The following is a 24,573-nucleotide window of genomic DNA, read 5'->3' as shown; positions in this document are numbered from 1 at the left end:
TCTTGGAGAATTGCTTCTGCACTATTTGCACTTTGTGAGCAAGTCTCCTGAAAACCAGAGTGTTCAATATCCTTTTAAAAATTTTGTGCCTCAGACTTTTAACATCAGGAAAGATTATTATGGAATCTAGCATCTTAGATTGCTCACCTGAACATGAGGTTAATACTTTTGCTCAAATACCATGCTCTTAAGGACTTCAACAATTAGTCTGCTTAGCATGAACAAATGCTTTGAAAAAGTACAGATAAAGGCTGTGACTGACTCTTGAGGCCTCATGGAGAACACACAGACAATATAGATATTTTACTTTCTTCTCTATAGCTTCTCATTTCAAAACTTATAGTGCTAGCAACTCTGACTGTCAGGCAGACACATTGTTTAAAAGCCACTCAGACTTTCTCTGAAGGGGACTACGTTTTCCCTAGGAGTTAGAACTAAAAGCCAAGTACAGATAAGCAAATCTGAGGCAGCTTCAGCAGCCTCTCTCTTTTTTAATCAATTAATTAATTAAATATCAGGAAATTGTACATGAAAGAACATTCACCTGGAATTATGGTTCAGTTCTTGAGATATGTCATCCACCATGTCATTTTCTGATGCTTCATGTGCCATGGCTTTGCACAGTTTACAGGCCACCAGTGCTTTAGCCATGGCTTCTTCTCCATGCTGCCAGAAGAAGAGAGCCATCTTCTGACGTTTCATCAGCACAGCCCACACCATCAGCTCATGGAATGGAAAGGGGAAATGATTGATCTCAGGGTCATCCAAATCAATATCAACTTCTTCTTCCCTTTTTTTGGTTGTTTTCCTCCCTCGCCGCAAAGGGATGTCATCCTGTGAGAATTACAGAGAAATATTTTTCACCAGTGAAGGATTTAAATCAATTCACATAACCCATCAGCATCAGTACCTGTAGGCCAAACTCTTCAACAGTTTTTGGACAAAATATTTAATGTAGGAAAATGACAAAAAAAGCATTTTTTCCTGGCACTGTACTTAAGTTAGCAACCCTGCACTTAAACACAGGGAATAACTTTGGACTATTACTCTGAACTCTTCTTTCTACCTAAGAACACAAAGCTTAATCACACAATAGTAAAGCCATTTTGCAAAAGTCATCATTAAAATAAAGCTAAGAGTTCACTCTAAATATAACACCTCTTGCTATGCCTCATTACACCTTCAGAAAGTACATATCCAGGGTCTGTTTTTTTTCCCTCCCTTTATCTTCTCACAAGAGCAGAAATTTCCTTTCTTTGCTTCCATTCTGCTTTTGTATCCCATGTTTATCCCTTCTTTCTCCATCTGCTTGCTGTTTCTATTGCCTTCAGTTTCTTTCCCATTTTAGCCTACTGCTTTTATCAGTTCAGCTGACCTGTTCTGTGCTGTGTCTGTGGACAGCAAAATGACTGTTGTTTATATAAAAGAAACAAACAAGAAAACATAACTATCTCCTTGAAACATCAGGGTAGCCAAAAGTCTACTGATAGAAATTTGGCCCACATAAACATTTACCACTCTCTGCAACTGCTTCATTTCTCTGGCCATGTTTTAGAGTTTCTAGCTAGCTAGATGAAGTCCCATGAGGCCTGATATGTTTGGTTTAATCTTAATGAAAAGAAAAATTATGCATGAAGGAGGCAGAGCCTTCTTTTCTCTTGTCTATCTGCTGATGTCTTATTAAGAAAGTAAACAAGTTATCTGGATGAAAAGTGCAATTTGTGTGGCACATTTCTCATACAAAACTTGAAAACAATGACTGGTGCCTTCATTACAATGAATTTAAACACTACCTTGATATAGCCTATACTTGTCAAAGAAGGTAAAGACATTAGGATTTATCACAAGTCACCTACCTCCATTCCCAACAGTTTCAGGGCTTTTGGCTGTACAAAAAAAGTAAAAAAAAAAAAGTTTAAAAAAAAAAAAAAAAGTTACTTCTTCCAGAAAGGTGAAAAAAATTACAACAATGTATACACATACATACATGCTATTTGTGTAACATGTGATGTAGAACATATAATATAGACTATGTATTAGACAATATATAACATGGATAATATATACATAATGCAACATAATGTAATCTAATGCACACACATATGTCAATCAGATAATCATACACATATGTATACACTTCATCAAACCTTGACTTTGACCCTCTTTCACTGCAACACATAATGGAAGACATGCACATGGATGCAAGTATGAATTACATCTGGATTGGGGATGTTCCACTGGGAAATGGGATGGGAATTGTTGCCAAGGCATGAATGTGTTTCTTAGGACAACATAAGTATTTTGGGTATTCCCCTGGTACACTTCTATTCACTGCCCTGGAGCTGTTCTGTATGTTGGTCTCATGTCTGGGAAAATGCTACTCAAACACTTTTCTTGATAGAGTCACTAAGGGAAGGAATTTTGTCCCAGAAGCTACCTTTCCTCTCCAAAGTGAAGAGTCAAAGAGTAGTGAAACAAAATCATTTTAGGCATTTGGCTGTAACCATGTCACAGACCTGTTGCTCTTTATGACTTCTTAGAACAGTATTCAATGGTGCATATTGTTTAAATCTGAACTGAGACATGAAATGAATTTGTGGAGTTGAAATGGCAAAGAAAGATCTACAGATCTTACTGGAAGCAGTTGAGATTTCTTTTCATGTTGGATTGGGTTGGTAACGTTATGGGTGAAAATGAACTGTCTTTTACACTTTAGAAAGGTGATAAACTTCCTTTGGATTCACAGTATTATAATCTCTCAAGCATGAAAACTCTGCTGGAGCCATATCCAGCCAATAAAGCCAGTACTGTGTTATGGGTTTCTTTGCATTTATATCTTGAGGCCACAATCAAGAAGATGAGCCACAAGACAGGGAATGTGTCTAACAAAACACATATTTTTTCATGCCTAGGTCAGACACCTATGGTATTACTTGTACAGACTTGTAGACTTGCCTTTCAAAAGCCCTGGAGACTCAATTACAGTTTTTAGAGTCAGAGGAGTCTGTCTTACACCCCAGTCTCACAAGAGCAGTATAATTCAACAATTTTTTCCCCATTAAACTAATAAAAAATGTAGTTTGTATCGGTGGCTGTTTGCAGTGAGTTGTGGTGAAATAGGTGGTGCTATGTACTCAATGGAAATGAATAGTGTATGTGTCTGGATCCTCCAGCCAGGAGCTGCCTAAGAAGCCATGGTAATCTCTGCTACCACGTGCAGTCAAACAGATAGCAAATAACTTGATCCTTACTCTTTTGGGTCCGAATAAATTGTGGTAGAGTGTTCTGAATCGCTTTCGTGTGTAATTGCAGCGATAGGCTCCTCCCATCAGGTACTCTATCACCAAACCAATATCAATCAGACTTATCCGGTAATCAGGAGGTAAATTTCCCTGCAATTAAAATAAGAAGGATGGTAGGGGAGGAAGAAAAGCTTATTACTGCCATTGGTAAATACACTTGATAATGTTGTTAGAATAAAGAAAATTAAATAGTTAAAAACAGGAATGTATTATTATGCTGGTTAATTCACCTTAAAATAGATCCAACCGAAACCTGGATATTCTCGCTTGGAAAGAAGACATAAATTAAATAAGAAAGTGAAGAACTTGTTGCAAGTTACAGAAGATGCAGTACACAGTATTCATATTCTTCAACTGCAGAAACAAGGAACACGACTGCAGAACAAAAAGCATGAGGATCAGCACACTTGAAAGGTCAGACACAGTTGCTGGACTCTAGTCCTGCAAGATAGCATGTTTTCTGGACCATTTGTACCCACATCTCTTCTCCTGACATCTCATGACTATGCTGGCATCTCTATAGACTACCACATCTGTGCTGCTGAGGCATGGTGAAATAACATAATGAAATCTTATTTGTAAAAATGGGACCAGCCCCTGTGTGATGAACTTCCCATCCTGCAGTGTTTCCCTCCCACATTCCAGGAAACGAAGGACAGAGGGCAGAAAGAATTATGCTATCTAATCCAGAGGACTTACACAGTGTATTAGTAGTTATCACTGACAGTTGCTAGGAGCAATAAGGGTCTATTAGCATTTGTTCTTTGAGTTATGTACAAAAAAAATTTGCTTAAATTCTATAGCTAGTATGAGGAAAGCATCTGTATGTATTAAAGTACGAAATTATGGTATCCAAACTACCTGTGGCTAGTTTCTTGGGGATTTGCTTTTGTTCAAGAAGAAAACCGCAGGCCTAGCAATTTCCCTAGATAAGCCCTCCTTGAAATCCCAACATATTTTACTGAAAGCCCCTCTAAGCACCATAACATTGCTGCCTAATTTCGAGAAGTGCCAGGGAGATTGTCTCCCAAAAGGTGGTCTGTGCTTGTGGCAAGGGCCATGACTGGGATCCTGGAAAACATGTCCATATATTTTCCTCTTCTGCTTCTTTTGATTTCTTATCCTCCATTAAATAGGATATTTATATATCTACAGAATGTTAAAGGTGGAAAGAGAGATAAATTATTCTTTTATGAACTACAAGCAGTAGAGCACACTAACTTTTATAGCCAACATTACAGAAGGACCAGGAAATTATTATTGTTAACATCAAAAATTGTCAGTGCACTATAACAAAACAACCACAATTTCTATAGTGGGATACAGCACAGACTACAGTTCACCTCTAGCTTTTCTTGTGTAGCCATCAAAAGAATGTTAGTAATGCACATAGAGCAATTTCATTCCTGCCACATCTTGCTGGAAATATCTGTATGCCTGCAGATATTTCCATGTCTTTTCTGCAGATAGGTTTATTAGATTCAGAGCAGCGAAACACCAATTTGGAGCAGATGACAAGTGGTTCTGCAGATGAGATTATGTGGATGGAAAGAGCTTCCTTCCTCTTCTACTTCATCCAGGAAGAGCAATGCTTATTTCTCTCCCTAAAATATTATGCTAAAACTTTGAGGAAGAAGAAAAGCTTGCGTGCACCATGCTTCACAGTGGGATGCAGTTCAAAGGGACTTGAGATGAAGAAAATCTGGCGGCAAAAAGTGAGCTGCAAACTATCTTTCATTAACATCTCTCAGTGTATCCTCTTGCACTCTTCCTCCTTCTGGCCAGTCTGATGCGGGGCAGGAATTGCTACTGTTTGCAGTAATGTATAATAACTTAGTCTATTTGAACCCAGTCATTTTTTATTCAGAATTTTTATTTATTTTATTAAAGAAAAATAGCATATATCTAAAAACTGAACCCTACTAGGGTGGGTTTTTTTTATTGTTTGTTCCCCCAGAAGCAAACAACTGTCTCTCCAGAATGCTTAATGTCAATTTTACTAGAACAAGGATGAAGGCACTAGGGGAAGTGGGACTTGTAGCTGCACTACAGAGTTGTAGTTCTTTGACAGATTCCTGCTGTCTTAATGTAAGAAGCTAAAATGGAACATTTTGATGTTAAGTGGCAAAACATATTTGAGCAATTAATAAAGCACAACAAGCATCAGGGTGCTGCATGCATTAGGAAGCATAAGCACCTTGATATAGTTCCTCCGATTTCTAAACTTTCATACAAGGATTTGAGTAAAAAAAAAAAATCAATACAGTAACTTCAATCAAAGGTGCACCTCAACCTCTCAGATAAATTATAAGAGAAAACTCACAAACTCACAGCAGAAATACACATTTTATAGACATACACATAGGTATGACTTCATGCGAACATAAAGTACATTTCCAAAGTGAGCAACCCTAGAGAAGCTAACTGCACTGTCCTTGTGAGAGCAGTTATACCCATGCAACACTATTTGCTCTATCAGCAGACACCTTGAACTACCTTGCAAGTGGTGAGACTGCTTGTGTATGAAGCACAGTTGTGCAAGGGGCCCAGAAACCCTCCAAGAACAGCAAGAATTTGGATGTGCTAATTTTAGTGCAGTCAAGATGGTCAGGAATGACAAAGGAGAAGGTATGGTTATTGGGTACGACAGGTACCCCACTTAATATTCAACAAACTCTTTAAAGTTGGGGCATGCTCTTCAGTCCTTATGCATTATTATCTTCCTGAAGAAAATAAAACTTTAAACTTCACATAATCACTTAGAATATATTTTTTTTTTACTTCAAACGTGTATTCAGCAGGTATCAAGTCTCTGATTTTGTAAGCTGAGGAAAAAATAATATTAAAAACAAATCTGTCTAGTTTTTGTTTGAAAATGTAGACATAGGGTGGATCTTTAAAACCAAAGAACTCAAAGCACTGATATAATTCCATAGTGGGATTAAGTTCTATTGATTATAGAATCATAGAATCATAGAATGAACCAGAGTGGAAGAGACCTTCAAGATCACCCAGCCCTATCCAGTCAACCAGACCATGGCACTAAGTGCCTCATCCAGGCTTTTCTTCAACACCTCCAGGCATGTGACTCCACCACCTCCCTGGGCAGCCCATTCCAATGGCAAATCACTCTCTCTGGCAAGAACTTCCTCCTAACATCCAGCCTAGACTTCCCCTGGGACAACTTGAGGCTGTGTCCTCTTGTTCTATTGCTGGTTGCCTGGCAGAAGAGACCAACCCCCACCTGGCTACAGCCTCCCTTCAGTACTTATAGACAGCAATGAGATCCCCCCTGAGCCTCCTCTTCTTCAGGCTAAACAACCCCAGCTCCCTCAGCCTCTCCTCACAGGGTTTGTGTTCCAGGCCTCTCACCAGATTCCTTATCATTCTTTGGACACATTCCAGTATCTCAACATCTCTCTGGAATTGAGGAGCCCAGAACTGGACACAGGACTCAAGGTGTGGCCTGCCCAGTGCTGAGTACAGGGGAAGAATAACCTCCCCTGTCCTACTGGCCACACTGTTCCTGATGCAGGCCAGGATGCCATTGGCTCTCTTGGCCACCTGGGCACACTGCTGGCTCATCTTCAGCCTACTATCTATCAGTACCTCCAAGTCCCTTTCTTCCTGGCTGCTTTCCAGCCACTCTGTCCCCACCCTGTAGCGCTGCTTGGAGTTGTTGTGGCCAAAGTGTAGAATCCTACTTTTTTTTTTTTTTTTTTTAAATTAATTAATTAGTCTGTTAATTTCTACTAATCTTCATTGGCTAGTTGAGTGTGGGAAGGACTTTTTAAAAACAGCCTGCAGAGGGCAACAGTCATTCACAGATCGGAAGTCCTGCACAGCAAGCTTCTTCCAGCAGTTTGTACTGTCTAGGGAAAGATGTCAACCCTGCATTTTAAACTCTGTACCTTTGACAGATGTGAAAAAGGCCATGAGGGAAATTACACAGGCAGATTTGTCTCTGCATGCAGTTATGGAATTGAGAGGATCAAAAAAGCATAGTTGTCTCCAAAGCAGAGTTATTAAGAAGTACTTCGTCTTGTTAATAGATGCAGAACTGAACTCTGACTAGTGTAAAGTTTTTGTGACTGTCTCCAGGCCTTTACAATATGCTGGCCAGGCAAACAGTCTTCACAAGGATATTTGTGTGTTTGGTGTGTGCATGCACGTGTGTCTGCAAGCTGTCACAAACAGGATGTAGCGATACGACTTCTGGTGTTATAATTCTTTGCTTTACTAACAGGCAGGGTGGCCTTTCAAACAAGTGATTTATAGAGCTATTTAATGTAGTAGTACATTAAAGAATGCTTCTGTGATTTGTAGGCATCCAATTTCTATCTGAGAATGCACAATGATGCAGATGGAAACAATGTTTTACAGCATCCACATTAAATAGTGCAGTTTAAAAATGGAGATGTATGCATAAGAAGCACATAGCCTGCATATCCTTTCAGTGTCTTCTCAAGGTAGCATACTTCTTTTTTTTTTTTTTGTATTTATATTTTGTGATACTGTAATTAAATCTGAGAGGTTAGGTATCTGGTATAAAATACACATACAACCTCAAAAGTCTAACATCAGCAGTGTAGCCTAGTTTTCATGCACAGTGGGCCATTTAGCTGTCAAATAGTGATGCCCATCAAGAACTTATTTCCAAGGAGGTGTTTTCATTTAAACTGTTGTCAGATCTGCTGACTGATCTACAGTTTAGTTGACTGGTAAGAGAGCTGCTTGGATTGCTGGGCTAAGTCAAGCTGTCACTTTTCTCTGAGTAAACTGCTCTTGATCCTCATCACTGATAAAATGAGAAATACAGCAATGGAGGAGCCCATTTCTGATGGAGGTACTAGAATGTTGCACTAGCTTGGTTGTTTCTAAAGCTCTTAACTACATTCTAATGCAAGTAAAATTGACTTCAGGTAGTGAGAATTACTTGAGACTTTAGATATGGACAGACTAAAAGTGAATTTATGGAAAAGTGACTGTCACCTAACATTTAGCAATCACTGTGGAACAAATAATATCACTAAATATAGTGTAATTCATTTAATGTCAATGTCTATCAATATATACTTAATGACTTCTGATTGTCTTTGCCTATTTTGATGCCCTTTTTTTTTTTTTTTTTTTTTTTTTTTTTTTTTTTTTTTTGCAGAAGTGCCTCCCAAAAGACATCTTTTGTTAGGAATTATCAAAGTGTATGTAGTCACTCAACATGCAAATTGCTATGCCTTCAGAAGAGAACTTGGAAAGGTGATGTTGGGAAAGAGAAGGAGTTGGAGAAGCAATATAATTTAAAGTAAGAAGACAGGCGATGCTTGTTTCAAATACAGGCACATAAATACCTTTGTATTTAAACAAATAATACTTTTTCTGGTAATTTGAGCTTCAAAAAGAAGCAGGCAGTCTAAATGCATTCCACCTTTATTTGAAAGAATTCGCGTATAAGAACAGCTTCATTTTGTGCTGTAGGCATTTCACACTTTCCAATGGTTACTTAATATTCTATATACAATTGGATGATGATGATGCCATTTAACACACTGATCAAAGAAAACCACTAGAGCTCCTCTAAACATAACCACTGGTCATTCTGTAGCATTATTTACAAGAAAGAGAGTATGTGAAGTATTGCCACTCTGCTCTCCTATCTGTCTTCGTTTCTGCTCAGCTGTCTGGGACAGAAAAAAACGCATCAAAATCTGTGCTCCAACAAACAGAACCAAAACCACCACCAACATTCCTCTTCCAATCTTCTATCTAGTCCCCTGTTAAAAAATCTCCTTTCGAAAGCATCCTACTCTGGTGGTTTGTCTTATGTAATGTGCAAGGTTGTAATCTGTGCATACTTTAGGATACTGTTGACACTGATGAGATCAGCTGCAGACTCAATCCCCTTGCTTGATCCATGTACTCAGAGGATGAGGGATTTTCATTCATTGCTGCTGCTGTAACACTTTTATTCTGAACACATGGCTAAAGGTATTTGGTATCTCATTCCCACCACTATACCTTTCTGTGTTTCTGTCCTGCTCTCTTAATGTCTCTTTATAATTCAAGATGCTTGAAATGAGCGTGATAAGGGGGCACAACTTCTATTTGTGTATTTCTGATGAGGAAGATGGCTACAACACACACGACTCAGAATGAGATACTGTGTCAGTAAACTAGGATGCAGCAGAAGGATAACAGCTATTTTACAGGCTGAGAAGTAAACTGACAACACAGCAAATAGCTTTGATAACAGTTGCAGGTATGGAAAAATACAGATAACAGCATAAATCCACAAGGTATGTAAGAGTCTATAATTATGCTAGCAGAAGCAGATAGCACTATTATCCAAGCATCTAAAACCACAGAAAAAGCCAGACAAATAACTTGCTAATTGCGATTTGTATGCAAAAAAATACTATTCAGTACATACAAACAGGACATTCTGTAATGGTGGGGAAAAGAGAAAGCTCTGACTGAAAGCTCATGCAAAACAGTGACTGTATCTAGTTACAGAAAAGCAATGATAGCATCGTCTCCAACCTACCGTCTATTGGACTCTTACCTTTTTGACATCCCTGACTAGATGATAGAGAGTGTTGGATGGTCCATGTCTCTGTAAATGAGAAACAAAGAAGAGCAAAAGAGTTATGCATTGTCCAAAGATCTGTAAATGCTGAAATGGCTTTCTTACCTTAGTAGTTTAAAAATCAGGCAACTGAGAGCACTTTATTTGTACAGTGTTGTCAATTAAAACAAAAATTACAAGAGCATTGTTTCACTTGGCTTCTCTTTTGTACAAAACCCTTCAGTAAGAAAGCCACAAGATAACTGCCATACTAAAATCCAGTATATCAGATTAGGCTCTCAGGTTAGGCAAAGCAGGAGCTCAGCAGAGGAAGAACACTTATTTAAGTGTTATTCTTCCTGCACTTAGGACCTCCACTTCGACCACTGATGTCTCAGAGAGCCACTGAGCCAGATTTTACATCTAGGCTGTCTTGTCTGAAAGCCACCAACAGCATGTACAGTCTGTGATTTTGTCCAAAATTCTTTTGATTGCACCTGACATGCAGAACATTCTGCAGCAGACTGCCACAGCTTCCATTAAGTACTTTTCTGTTGTGTTTTTTACTGTTGCTCTGCTCTTGTGAGACCCCACCTGGAGTACTGTGTCCAGTTCTGGAGCCCCCAACACAAGAAGGACATCAAACTGTTGATGCGAGTCCAGAGGAGGGCCACAAAGATGCTCAGAGGGCTGCAGCACCTCTGCTATGAGGACAGGCTACAAGAGTTGGGGCTCTTCAGCCTGCAGAAGAGAAGGCTTCGGGGAGACCTTGTAGTAGCCTTCCAGTATCTGAGGGGGCCCCATAGGAAGGCTGGGGAGAGACTATTTACAAGGTCTTGTAATGACAGGATGAGGAGTAATGGGTTTAAACTGGGAAGAGAGGACATTTGGACTAGGTGTTAGGAAGAAGTTCTTTACAGTGAGGGTGGTGAGACACAGAAACAGGTTGCCCAGGGAGGTTGTGGATGCTCTGTCCCTGGAGATGTTCAAGGCCAGGCTGGATGAGGCCTTGAGGGACCTGTTCTAGTGGGAGGTGTCCCTGCCTATGGTGAGTGGGTGGAAATGAAATAGATGATCTTTGAGATCCCTTCCAACCTAAACCATTCTATGATTCTATAAAAGACTTGGTCTCCTTGGCTATACCTGTAAATGAGACAACTGCATATCTGTTTCCATATGTCAGTGCTGCCATATGCACAAGCTCCACACTTGCAAACACTTAATTCTAGGTAACGCCATTGCTGAGCATGATGAGATTTTCCTACGATTTCTTATGATATGCTGCTTCAGATTTACCTATCCTGGGTGATGCTAAATCACCCACAAATACCATCCCTTCAGTAGTTACTATTTTTTAGATGTTCTCTAAACAGGCTGAATAGCAGTGATCCCTCTGATGGTCCCCTACGGTCTTGGATGATCATGGTTATAATGTCCATTTGTGACGAGAACAGGATTTATATATTTACTCTCTGCCTTCTATCCTTCAAGAAGTTTTTAAACCACAAGTGCTCCTTATCTTCTATGCCATATGGCTGAATTTCTTTAATAACCTTTGAGGTTTGGAAATATCATCAAATGGGTTTTGCAAAAAAAACCCAGGTGGACCAAACGCAACACCTCTAAACATTCTCCTGCATGCTGACTTCCTGCACGGTAACAGAGTTCTAGGGCTTAAATGTGTTCCTACAGAATGCAGGCAAACTCTTTCTTGACATAAAATTGACCCTCTTGTCTACTAATTCTGTTCTTCATCATATTTTTTTTTTTGCAAATTTGCCAAGACAGAAGTCAGATTCACTGGTTTGTCTCGTGATGAAATGTGCTGTTTATTAACTGGCCTTGTAATTTTTTTGGAGCTAAGGCTATTATGGATGCATTAGGTCATATGTCATAATGATTAGTCCAGACATTTCACAGCCTGGGTCTTTTGAAACTCTTGCATGATTAATTCATGATGGCTTCTACAGCTTACAATAATTTTGTCCAAAAAGGCCTTCTTTTAGCCATAGAACTGAAGATTTCCTCAAATTTACTCCCTGTGAAAACTAGCTTTGGTACAGGAACTGCAATTCTTATCTGTAGCAAGAAAGTTCATAAGCTTTCTGTTCTTATTACACAGAAGCTACTTTCAGCAATGATTTACCTAGTTGATAAGCAAAATTTAAACTGACCAAAATCAGATGAGAGTCTGTCTCAAGGCTGGCACAGATATATCTCCCTCTGTTTTGCACAAATGTAGTGAGTCCTTTTAATGTCTGATATTTCTGAAAGATTGACTTCTAGTCACCATTAGTGTAAAGCATCTCTGGGTAACAGCCCAGTGTGGCAGCTTACAATGGTAGGGCTTTAAAAAGTATTGTTACAAAAAAACCTTTCTGAAAAGTGCTATGAACTGTTTCACAACCTCTCTCCAACAGATATAGCTTCAATTCTAAGAAACAGACAATGCTTTTATGATTCTTCCTGTATCATTTAAGCAATTCAATCTTACAGGTTAGTTTTGGTAGGCAATAATGATGTGAATGCTGGAATGTGTTTTGCGGTTGAGAGCTCAGAAGCAATATGAACCTGTGCAGTTTCATGTTCATTTTAAGGGCAAAGATATAAAACTTGCAACCAGGTTTTTAAAAGTCGCTTTCATTTTTGAATCATTCAGTGAGGATAGGGACAAGACCTTCACTTTAACTGACCTCCTGAAATAATCAGATTTCATCTTTAAGTTCGTAATATTATCCCAAGAAATTTTGAAATGTTGCTTTCTAGTGGCTGAGTTTGATGAATAATTGAATGATTTTTCTGAAACCATGAGGACATATACTATCAGGAGCCATATGTCGCTATCCTACAGATGTGATTTGCCAGTTGCCACCTTCCAAACAATGCCATGTACCCAAATCTTTGGCTGAGGGAGCTGGGGTTGTTTAGCCTGGAGAAGAAGAGGCTCAGGGGGGACCTCATGGCTGTCTACAACTACCTGAAGGGAGGCTGTAGCCAGGTTGGTCTCTTCTCCCAGGAACAGAACAAGGGGACACAGTCTCAAGTTGTGCCGGGAGAAGTACAGGCTGGATGTCAGGAGGAAGTTCTTGCCAGAGAGAGTGATTGGCATTGGAATGGGCTGCCCAGGGAGGCAGAGTCACCATCCCTGGAGCTGTTCAAGAAAAGCCTGGATGAGGCACTTAGTGCCATGGTCTAGTTGACTGGATAGGGCTGGGTGCTAGGATGGACTGGATGATCTTGGAGGTATCTTCCAACCTGCTTGATTCTATGATTCTATGATTCTATCCTATCATAATTACAATGGCCAGAAATTGGCTGGTACTGTGTGAGGTTTAATCCGTATTTCACAAAACCAGTACAACAGATTAGGCGAGCAAGATGGAGCATACTGCAATGTGTGAGTGACAAAGCCAAAAGACAACGTGGACTTCTAACATGGAAAATTTCCACAGCAGCTATGGTCTGTCTTGTGCATTGTCAGGTTGTTGTAAAATGAGTGGGAGCTAGAACACTGAATATAGAGAAAGAAAATTCGCCTTAGGTTGGCCCTACCGTATTGTACAATTCCTCTAGCCGGGAGATGGTGAGAAAACGATGCATGCTTACTCCATTTTCTATGAGCAATTTCACAAAATCCACTCTGTCCAACACCAGTGCATCCAGCATTGCTTGCTCAAGGGAGCCCACCTGCAAAGCAAATGATTAGTTCAGGCTGTTCCTGGGTCTTACAGCCTGTATCTGGCTGGTGCAGTCACCCTGGCAAAGCACGAAATCCTGACAAAATCTTGAGGGTTGCTCTCTCTGCTAAACTGAGAATAGGATGATCACAATTTTAGTCTGTGTTGGTTTTTTTTTTTTCTGATTCACAGCAGTATTATAAAAATGAGTGTCAGATTAATGTACAGTAGGAAATCCAGACTGGGACTAAGGAACTGGAGCTCAGGAAACTGATGACCACATCTCCATGCCATTTTGCTGTTATCTTTATTTCTTACTTTCCTGACAAATATTTTATTTATATTGGGTATATTTGTTATGTACACACACACTTCAATTCTCTCTTTACTATCTTTTTCCTCTGTTGTTGTGTGGAAATTCACAGAAACAGAGGAAACAAAAATACCTTCACAGTTAGCATTTCTTTGAAGGGCTAAACACTGGACATCTTCTTATGCAGAACCTCTTCATTTCTATCTGTTGCAGGTTGGGAGCTAGAAGGGTGAGAAATTACCTCGTACTTCCAGCTTTTATTTTGACAAATGATTGTAGCTTGTACTATGTATTCAAATATTTGCTGTGATATGCTGATGGAGCAATAACAATAGACAGCCTAATACTATTAAAATCCCTTTTATGTTTTCATGCATTCTTATGTCCAGTATTGAAGACAAAACAAATAGTCCATAACTGAAAAGGCAAGGATTTCCGAAACTAGATTTAAGAGGCAGACACCTCCAGAAACATTACTTTTATAGAAAGGATATTTAAACAGAAGCTTTCTCTTTTTTTTAACACTTTTTCCATGGAGAGTTGTAGATTTTCCTATGAGGATAGTGCATGAAATTTCCATGACAGTGACAAAACAAGTGCAACAGTAATGAATATTGTGATTCAATTAAACCTTCTGAACAAAGGCATGGTAGGCTTTAAGGAGCCACAGGTTGAGACATTCTCCCTCTGGTTTTGTTTGTTTGTTTTAGTGGGTTTTTTTTTTTTTTGTTGTTTTTTTTTTTTTCCCCTTGCATGCCCTGTGTTTCCCAGTCTCCCTCTGGGTTGTTGGTTTTGATGTTGATTTTTTTTCTCTCCCCCCCCTTTTTTTCCTTTCCCCCCCCCCCCCCCCCCCCCCTTCTCCTTCTCCCCTCCTCCCCCTCCTGCAACGTTTTCTAGGGGCACAGTGCTGAGTAGGGAGGCTGTCCCCACAACTGGCAGGTGGAGAATAGGATGGGGCAGATGGGAAAAAAACCCAGACTGGTGCAGACCATCGCTGAGCACAAAATTAACACCAACTCAAGTCCGAAGCCACAGCACTTCTACGTTGGTATTGCTGATCAGCTTTTTTGCTTCACTTGACCTCCAGCATTCATGCAGCTTTTTTTTCCCTGACATCTGATCGTCATGAAATTCAGTATTTGTATATAAAAATACATTACTCGAAGAGCGAAACTATTTGCCTTTCCTTTAATTTATAGCCTAACATTGTAACACTGTAACTGTAGTAAACAGATACTTTTAGTCCTTAGCTCGTAGAATCGTTGCTTGGCAGTACAAATGCGTGGCCTCGCGTTTCTGTACAGGTGTGCGCTGCCGCTCTGAAAGCATCGCTAGATGTCACCATTGCCTTGACAAAGCAAACGCTCTCCAGGGGGCTGTCTGCGGCAACTTGGCGTTTGCCCGCGGGCATGACTCGCTGTGCTTTAAACCGTGTGAAAGCCGCCACTGCCGACGGAATGATTTAATGTTGTGTAGGGTTTAAAGTGTTTCAGTAGAAGATGCTATATACATTTATATATATTTATATATACTGTACCGGCCACTGTTGCCCATAAATAAAGATTTGACTGCGGGCGATGTCTACTCTGTTCCAGGCTAATGCTAGGCTCAGCTGGTCGGGAGCAGACGCGTTAGCTCCTGTTTATACAGAGAGGGATACAGGGGACAGAGAGGGAGAAAAAAAGAAACAAGATATTCTTTAGACTCAGTCAACAGGTGAGCATGGTAATTTCTCTGTCAAAAGTTTCACAAATGTCCATGTATTTTTTGAGCTAGTGTCATAATAAAACAAAGCCTTCTGTTGTCCCTGTAATAAAACATCGGCAATCAAATCTGAATCTGTTATTGCATAATAAACATTAATTATTTCCTCACACCCTCCTTGAAGAATACAATAGGTACATGTGATGTTGGCAGACACAGCTTGTGATAGGGTGAACTGTTTTCCTTACTCTTGGTTGGGAAGTCAGACTAGAATCCAGGAAAGATAATTGTTCTATCTGCAGAAATGCACACACACACACACACACACACACACACACATATGCATCCATTAGGCAATCACAGATAGGTTCAGCCCACAAAGATCCACTTATTTCAATAGCTGTGCATTTTATGTACATCTTCTATGCATTCCAATCTGATAATGTGGAGATCTTGTAAAAGCATATTTGTACTAAGAGGCATTAATGGGACAAATTTCCCTTCAAATATGCAATACTCATGTAAGAAAGCAAGCTATAAAGCTAATGTCAAGGTGCAATTTACCTGAGTTAAATAAGAAGCTATGTAGATTGTAAGATGGGTTTGAAGCTGTTTATTATTTTGGAAGAGAATGTATGTTTTCCCCTGCAGTTTTAATGGATGCTGTTGGACATTCCTGCCCTGCTGAGCTTTTTAAATACTTCACTAAGGATCTAATGGTTATCTGCTGATGTGTAATAACCAAACAGTATTTGTGCTTCAGAGTCACAGGGAGAAATGGCCCGAATAAAATGATCAGCCAAATAAATAAAGGGCCCTTTGACTTTTATCTACATAGCTGCTTGCAGTGATTAGGTGACTGTATAAAGGCTTGTTTACTGAAGGCCTCTTACCTCCATTGTTTTCTTGTCCTTATTAATTCCTATTCTGATATTATGGAGTGAGAACAAGAGCTTTTCATTACTTCAAACCATTTCTGCTCCCATTTCAGTACTATTCAAAATCACACATTGTTCCAGCTTAATGTGTACTCTGAAGTACAGAAAATACTAAATGAAGCATGCTGGCAGATGAAATTCTCTATGAAGGATTAGTTCAGCAGACCTTAGATTTCATAACTCTTGACTTTGCAATCAGTTCATTGCCATGAAACCTTGCCAAATACTTGGCAATATCTACAGCTATTTTTTTGGGGGAGATGGTGAACTGTAGATCATCCAGATAATTTTCAATTTATTATAGACAAGAGCTATGATAAAAAGGAAGGTGATGCAAGAGCAGAATGACAGAAATACATGAAGAAGAAAAAAACAGTGAAAACAGCAAAGAACCTTTCTGTGACTAAGAAGTAACAGGAACACTCCTTTGTACAACACTTCTTCTCACTACTACATAGAAAAAAGCTCTCATGAGAGATCTTGTGGGGGATGCCAATGACATCTGAACCTTTCTGATTTTCTTACAGAAGCAACATGCAACATTCAGGAACAGCAAATATTTACAAGAACAGAAAATATTTATCTTTGGGAAGGGCAAAAATGTCTCTACAGTTTTATACATAAACCAGAAAAGGTCTACCAGCAGTGGGTATGATAGTGTAAATTAAGGGCAGAGAGCAAATAATGATCTCCCCTTTCTGAAGCAAACAAAAGATTATCTCAAAATGTCATTAGATCCTTTCCATCTGCAGGAACGACAGCTTCAGCAGGTACTAAGGCAAGGTCCCTGGTGTGCAGGAGAGGAAGCACATGGGTGAACTCCAAAACCCAGGAGCCCTGATGGCAATCATACAGTGTACCACCATTTTGCACTTATGATGGAGGAGTTCCAGCTCTTGATGTTCTTAAACTGACTGCAGCCTATAGCCTTGGTAGCCAGGGCCACAGACTGTTTAGAAACATTCTGGATCATGATGGACTTGAGGAAGGAATTGGACTACTCACACTGTCCCGGCTTTAGCTGAATCTCAAACCACATCATAGATACATCAGGCAACACCTTCTGATCCTTAGCAGAGAGCCTTCCTCAGTTTGAGTGATCTGGGCCGTTTATGCTTTAGGGAGGACCCAGGCAGATGAACACAAGCAGCAACTGGCACGGGACATGAGGCAGTAGCTGTTTCCCCAGAAAGGCCTCAAACTCAGCAGTTCATCAGAATTATGTTCTTTGAGCATGCTTACTGCTCCAAATACTGAGCAGAGGGAAGAGCAATCCGTAGTCCAGCCTCTGTCCTTCCCACTTCCCTGAATGGTATTTAAGACTTCCAGCTAGCAGCTGACAAATATTTCTGAGAGTGCATGTGCAGTCCTGGAGATGATGCTCTTCTCAGTGCCATTTCATTGTTTCACAGAAAGCTGCAGACATTTGGCAGCTGAAGGACATATATGTTTTTTCAAGGGGTTTCTGTACTTGAGATCCAGACTGGTCCATCAGCTAGAGTGTAGACAGGATCTGCATTCTGGTGCTGTGAGTCACGTGCTGGGATGGCTGCACCCAAACTGAGGTTTGTTGCTGGAAAGCCCTTGCAATCTTCTCTTTACAGTCTTCCCTGTGTGGTTTTCAGGTGCAGGTGGATTACTTTCATTACGTAAGAGAGGAAAGGACAATAAAATCTGCAGAAGTTACTACAACAGCAGCACATGGGATGCTGAAGAAATTTAATTGATTTTTTGGTAGGTCAGACTGATGATTTTTGATTTGAAAGAAAAATTACTCCAGCTATTGCAGATGAATGCTCTCTACTATTAAGAAGTAAAAATAATTTTACTAATTGAAGAAAAAATACCTTGAGATACTGTCTCCTTTCAAGTAATTTTCTTGATTGCATCTGGTACTACAGAGCATGGATTAGAGTTAGTACAAAGGATCCAGAAGTTGACCTGAGGACTCATCTCACTCATGATCATTGTTGAAATGTGACCAAATCAAAGTCAAAGGATATTTGAGGAATACTAAAAATAAGGCACCATTAGTAACCTACTTCTCTCATCAAATGAATATAGACATTATACTGGAACCATGCCTTAGGCCTTTCACACTGTCAGTGGTGAGAAATCATCACTTCCACTCCCTACATGTGCGTTTCATCATGTTTCATGGAAAGATTCTCTGCTTAGTTTCATTGATTTGTTTTAATTACTGCAGTATACTTGCTTCTTTAAATAGTATTTTAGGCAATATTACTAATGTCTATGTAATATTTACTTAATATCCTGGTGTCTGGCTAAGTATAAGATAGGTTCTTCAAATGAGGATTTTAAGACAATATGACTAATGTCTGCCATGGGATGATTCCTTCCTTTCATCTGCTTCTAGAAGACAAAATGTATTTGGGATGCAATGCATTGATTTGGCAGTATTTCAGTATAGATATTGCTGGATATAGACAGACAATGCAAGTACAATGCAAAGTCAACTGTACGAGAAGATCTGTGACAGCTGCATGTTCCTGCAGATGTGAAGTTTATGTTCTTAGGCAGCCATCCAGGAATGCCTGGATATCTTACACAGACTCTCCTGGTTAAAACCTCAGATGGTATCGGACACGTGCAGTACTCCTTGACGAGAAAACCTGGGACTGGAAAATTGACTCTGCATGAAAGGTGACCCAGGCTACACATCAGAAATGAGTGTGTTGACCTTGCAGGATCCCAGATTATGGAGCAGGTTAATGACAATAGCAGTTTATATCACAGTATCACAGTATCACAGTATCACCAAGGTTGGAAGACACCTCATAGATCATCAAGTCCAACCCTTTACCACAGAGCTCAAGGCTAGACCATGGCACCAAGTGCCACGTCCAACCTTGCCTTGAACAGCCCCAGGGACGGTGACTCCACCACCTCCCCGGGCAGCCCATTCCAGTGTCCAATGACTCTCTCAGTGAAGAACTTTCTCCTCACCTCCAGCCTAAATCTCCCCTGGTGCAGCTTGAGGCTGTGTCCTCTTGTTCTGGTTCTGGCCACCTGAGAGAAGAGAGCAACCTCCTCCTGGCCACAACCACCCCTCAGGTAGTTGTAGACAGCAATAAGGTCACCCCTGAGCCTCCTCTTCTCCAGGCTAAACAATCCCAGCTCCCTCAGCCACTCCTCGTAGGGCTGTGCTCAAGGCCTCTCACCAGCCTCGTCGCCCTTCTCTGGACAGGCTCAAGCATCTCAATGTCCCTCCTAAACTGGGGGGCCCAGAACTGAACACAATACTCAAGGTGTGGTCTAACCAGTACAGAGTACAGGGGCAGAATGACCTCCCTGCTCCTGCTGACCACACCATTCCTGATGCAGGCCAGGATGCCACTGGCTCTCTTGGCCACCTGGGCACACTGCTGGCTCATGTTCAGGCGGATATCAATCAGCACCCCCAGATCCCTCTCTGTTTGGCTGCTCTCCAGGCACTCTGACCCCGGCCTGTATCTCTGCATGGGGTTGTTGTGGCCAAAGTGCAGCACCCTGCACTTGGAGCTATTGAACCCCATCCCATTGGACTCTGCCCATCTGTCCAGGTGGTCAAGGTCCCGCTGCAGAGCCCTTCTGCCCTCCAACCCAGCCACATCTGCCCCCAGCTTGGTGTCATCTGCAAACTTGCTGATGACTGACTCCATGCCTTCATCCAGATCATCTATGAAGATGTTAAAGAGGATGGGGCCCAGCACTGATCCCTGAGGGACACCACTAGTGACTGGCCGCCAGCTGGATGTGGCACCATTCACCACCACTCTCTGGGTCCAGCCCTCCAGCCAGTTCCTAACCCAGCACAGAGTGTTGCCATTCAAGCCGTGGGCTGACAGCTTAGCCAGCACTTTGCTCTGGGGGACAGTGTCAAAGGCCTTGCTGATGTCCAGATAGACCACATCCACAGGCCTCCCCACATCCACCAAGTGGGTCACCTGATCATAGAAGGAGATCAGGTTGGAGAGGCAGGATCTGCCCTTCCTAAATCCATGCTGGCTGGACCTGAGCCCTTTGCCATCCCTCAGGTGCGCAGTTATTGCCCCCAAGATAACCTGCTCCATCAGTTTCCCTGGCACTGAGGTCAGGCTGACAGGTCTGTAGTTCCCAGGTTCCTCCATCCAACCCTTCTTGTGGATGGGGACCACGTTGGCCATTTTCCAGTCTCCTGGGACCTCTCCGGTGAGCCAGGACTGCTGGAAAATGATGGAGAGTGGCTTGGCCAGCTCAGCTGCCAGCTCTCTCAGCACCCTGGGATGGATCCCATCTGGTCCCATGGACTTGTGGGTGTCCAGGTGGCTCAGCAGGTCCTGAACTAATTCCTCATGAATTTCCAGGGGAACACACCGCTCCCCGACCCCATCCCCCAGTTCAAGAGGCCACTTGCCCTGAACTCCTCCCTCCTTACTTTTGAAAACTGAGGCAAAGAAGGCATTCAGGACCTCAGCCTTTTTTTTGTCATCAGTTATAGTGTTCCACTCCTGGTCCAGTAAGGAGTGGAGGCTCTTCTTGCCCTTTCTTTTAGCATTGATAAATTTATAAAAGTGCTTTTTATCATCCTTCACAGAGGTGGCAGCCTAAGTTCTAGCTGGGCCTTAGCCTCTCTAATTTTTCTCCTGCATAATCTGGCTACCTCCTTAAACACGTCAGGAGAAGCCTTCCCCTCCTTCCAGAGGTGATACACCCTCTTTTTTCCCCCCAATTCCTTCAGGAGCTGTTTGCTCATCCAGGCTGGTCGCCTTCCCTGCCGGCTCATCTTTCGGCATATGGGAACTGCCAGTTCCTGTGCCTTCAAGAGCTCCTGTTTAAAGTAGGTCCAACCATACTGGACCCCCTTGTTCTCAAGGACTGCTGCCCAGGGGACTTTGGAAATAAGGTTCTTAAGGAAATTGAAGTTTGCCCTCCGAAAGTCCAAGGTGTAGGTTTTGTTGTAGTGCCTCCCTACCTCCCTGCATATTGAAAACTCCACTAACTCGTGATCACTACACCCCAGGCAGCCTCCCACTGTCACATCTCCTACCAGCCCTTCTCTGTGGGAGAGCAGCAGGTCAAGCTGAGCTTGACCCCTAGTAGGCTCACTTAACAGCTGGGTCATGAAGCTGTCCTCCATGCACTCTAGAAATGTCCTATGCATCAGAAAATGTGTCAGTAGGGCAGAAGAACAGCCTCGCTAAGCAGGGAGCTTTGGGTAGAACTCAGGAAGAAAAGCAAAATGGAAGGAGGGACAGGCAATTCAGGAAGAGTACAAGGCTCTCGTAAGGATATGTATGGAGAAAATCAGTAAGGCCAAAGTTTAACTGGAACTTAATCTGGCCAGTGTCATTAAAGATAACAAAAAGTGCTTTTATAAATATCTTATCAGTGAAAGAAGAGCCAGGGAGAATATCCACTGCATGCAGGAGGGAACTTGGTGACCAAAGACAAGGAAAAGGCTGAGCTGCTGAACAGCTACTTTTCTGAAGTATTTGTCAGTGACACCAGCTACTCCTTGAGAGAACACAGGGGTGGGGAGCAGAAAGCAGCTCCACAATCTAGGAGGTTGATCCATGGCCTACTGTGCCACTTAGACAAGTACAAGTCTCTGGGACTGGATGAGATTGACCCAAGGGTACTTAAGGAGCTGGCAGATGTGCTCACTATTATTTCTTAACAGTCCTGGCTGACGTAGGTCCCAGCTGGCTGGAGGCTAGCAAATGTGATGCCCATCTACAAGAACAGCCAAAAGGACATCCTGTGTGCCAAGGCAGGTTCTGGAGCAGGTCATCCTGAGTGCCATCATGTGGCACACACAAGACAAGCAAGAGATCAGACCCAGTCAGCTTATGAGTGGCAGCTCCTGTCTGACCAACCTGATCTCCTTCTACAATAAGGTGACTCACCTAGCGGATGCGGGAGGGAACATGGACATTGTCTACCTGAGCTTTAGTAAAGTCTTTGATATTGTCTCCCACAGCATTCTCCTTCAGAAACTCCTGGCACAAGGCACAGAAAAGTGCCCTCTGCACTGGGTTAAAATCTATCTGGATGGCCATGTCCAAAGTGTGGTGGTGAATGGAGTTAAGTTTGGCTGGTGCCCAGTCACTAGTGGTGTCCCCAGGGCTGAGTACTGGAGCCTCTTTAATTTCTTTATTTATGATCTGGATGAGGGTACTGAGTATGCCCTTAGTAAGTGTGCAGATGACACCAAGCTATCTGTCTGTGTTGATCTGCTAGAGACTAGGAAAGATTTACAGTGGTATCTCGACAAGTTAGACTGATGGACCAATGCTAATTGTATGAAGCGCAACAAAGCCAAGTGCCAGGTCATGCACTTGGGTCACAACAACCCCACAGTAAGTTGAGGACTTGTGGATGTGCAGTTGGAATGCTGCAGCTTGGAGAGGGACTTGGGGATATTGGTTGACAGTTGACCAAACGTGAATCTCCAGTGTGCCCTGAGCAGTGTGCCCAGGTGGCCAAGAAAGCCAATGACATCCTGGCTTGTATTAGAAACTGTGGCCAGCAGGAACAGGAAGGTGAAAATCTCTCTGTCCTCAGCATTGGCAAGGCCATACATCAAGTGTTGTGTTCAGTTCTGGGCCTCTCACTATGGGAAGGATACTGAGGTGCTGAAGCATGTCCAGAAAACAGCAATGGGGGCAACAAGGCTCATGAAGGGCCTGGGACATGTGACCTATGAGGAACATCTGAGGTAGTTGGGGTTGTTCAGCTTACAGAAGAGGAGACTGAGGGGAGATTTCATCATTCTCTACAACTACCTAGAGGGAGGTTAGAGTGAGGATGAGGCCAGCCTCTTCTTGATGGCAAGCAACAAGACTAGAAGAAATGTTTGCAAGCTGTGCCAGGGGAAGTGTAGGACGGATCTTCACTAAAAGGGTTATTAATCATTGGAATGTTTTGCCCAGAGCAGAGGTGGTCTCACCATTCCTGAGCATGTTCAAGTGTGTGTGGACCTGGCCCAGAGGAACATGCTTTAATGTTGACTCTTCAGTACTGGGTTGGAGGGTTGGACTAGATGATCTTCAAGGTGTCTTCCAATCAGATATATTCTGTGATTCTGTGATATCACTTCAAAACAATCATATTTTAGAACATCTCCATATGCTGGCTTTAACTTTCCTTTCATATGTTTTCTGCTCACTTGGCAACTGCACAAGGCCAAAATCCATTACTGTTGGAGTTTCAGCTGTTCAAGGTAGGAGAGCAAAAAAAAGCTAAAGACTATCAATGAATTCACTTGTTACAAATTCATGCTATTGGAAAGTTACATTTGCATGTCTCTTGAAATTAAAAAGGGGAACAAAAAGAGAATTCACAAGCCATATGCTGTTGTGACATCTATGCAATGTAAATTGGTAACCAGCTTGGATGCTATTCCCTAGTTTATTGGAGATTGCTTCCAAGAAAGATAGATCTGCTGACAACATAAAACAAACAGTTCATTAAAATAAACAAGGAAATAATCACTCATCTTCAGTGCAAGGTTTGGAGCTTGTGGAATATCTCATCCAGATGAATTGTTGCATTGGCAGTATGTCTGCTGTGGGTTTAATAAGAGACTAGCTCTCTGCAAATTTTACACAGCAAGGAGGAAGTAATACTTCATACTTCCCATTCTTTGTGCTCCTGAGCAAGTCACTTAGACAAGAGTGGGATTGGTAATTAGCTGGCATGTGCCTTGAATGCTGGCTCACAAGGACTGCAAAATCCTTTTCAGTGAGAATGAGGTGAACTAAGCCATAACAGTTTGAAAACTTTTCTCTGCATGTTGTAACTGCGCTGAAAGGATGAAAGAGATTAAATCTTGAATTTAGACTCAAGAATTCCAAGATTATTCAAACCCAGTCTACAAATCTACTTATTAGTAAGTAAATAAGCAAACAGTTTGTCATTGCTACCTTAGATTTCTTGATTTGATGAAAAAAACAAACAACTATCCAACACCCTAATGGGCTATATTTGTGAAAAGGTACCATTTCTTTCAGGATGGACCACAATCATTGCACAAAGAATCACTCACAGAAACATTCTGGTTGGAAAAGACCCTCAGGATCACCAAGTCCAACCA

General features: G+C 41.6%; 1 protein-coding gene across 1 annotated transcript in view; it reads right to left on the bottom strand.

Annotated features, from left to right (window-relative positions):
* TRPM3 (transient receptor potential cation channel subfamily M member 3) overlaps positions 1–24,573 on the bottom strand; it is a 350,032-nt gene that overhangs the window by 63,214 nt on the left and 262,245 nt on the right. The window contains exons 10-15 of the mRNA XM_064140553.1: positions 15,392–15,492; positions 13,417–13,551; positions 9,862–9,912; positions 3,252–3,392; positions 1,857–1,886; positions 545–834 (exon numbers count right to left, since the gene is read on the bottom strand). Of these exons, the coding sequence (XP_063996623.1) occupies positions 545–834; positions 1,857–1,886; positions 3,252–3,392; positions 9,862–9,912; positions 13,417–13,551; positions 15,392–15,492 (748 nt within the window). The remainder of the gene's footprint in view (positions 1–544; positions 835–1,856; positions 1,887–3,251; positions 3,393–9,861; positions 9,913–13,416; positions 13,552–15,391; positions 15,493–24,573) is intronic.

The sequence above is a fragment of the Pogoniulus pusillus genome, chromosome Z (genome assembly GCF_015220805.1).
Source record: "Pogoniulus pusillus isolate bPogPus1 chromosome Z, bPogPus1.pri, whole genome shotgun sequence".
NCBI lineage: Eukaryota > Metazoa > Chordata > Aves > Piciformes > Lybiidae > Pogoniulus > Pogoniulus pusillus.
This window is presented reverse-complemented; position numbering and strand designations above follow the sequence as displayed.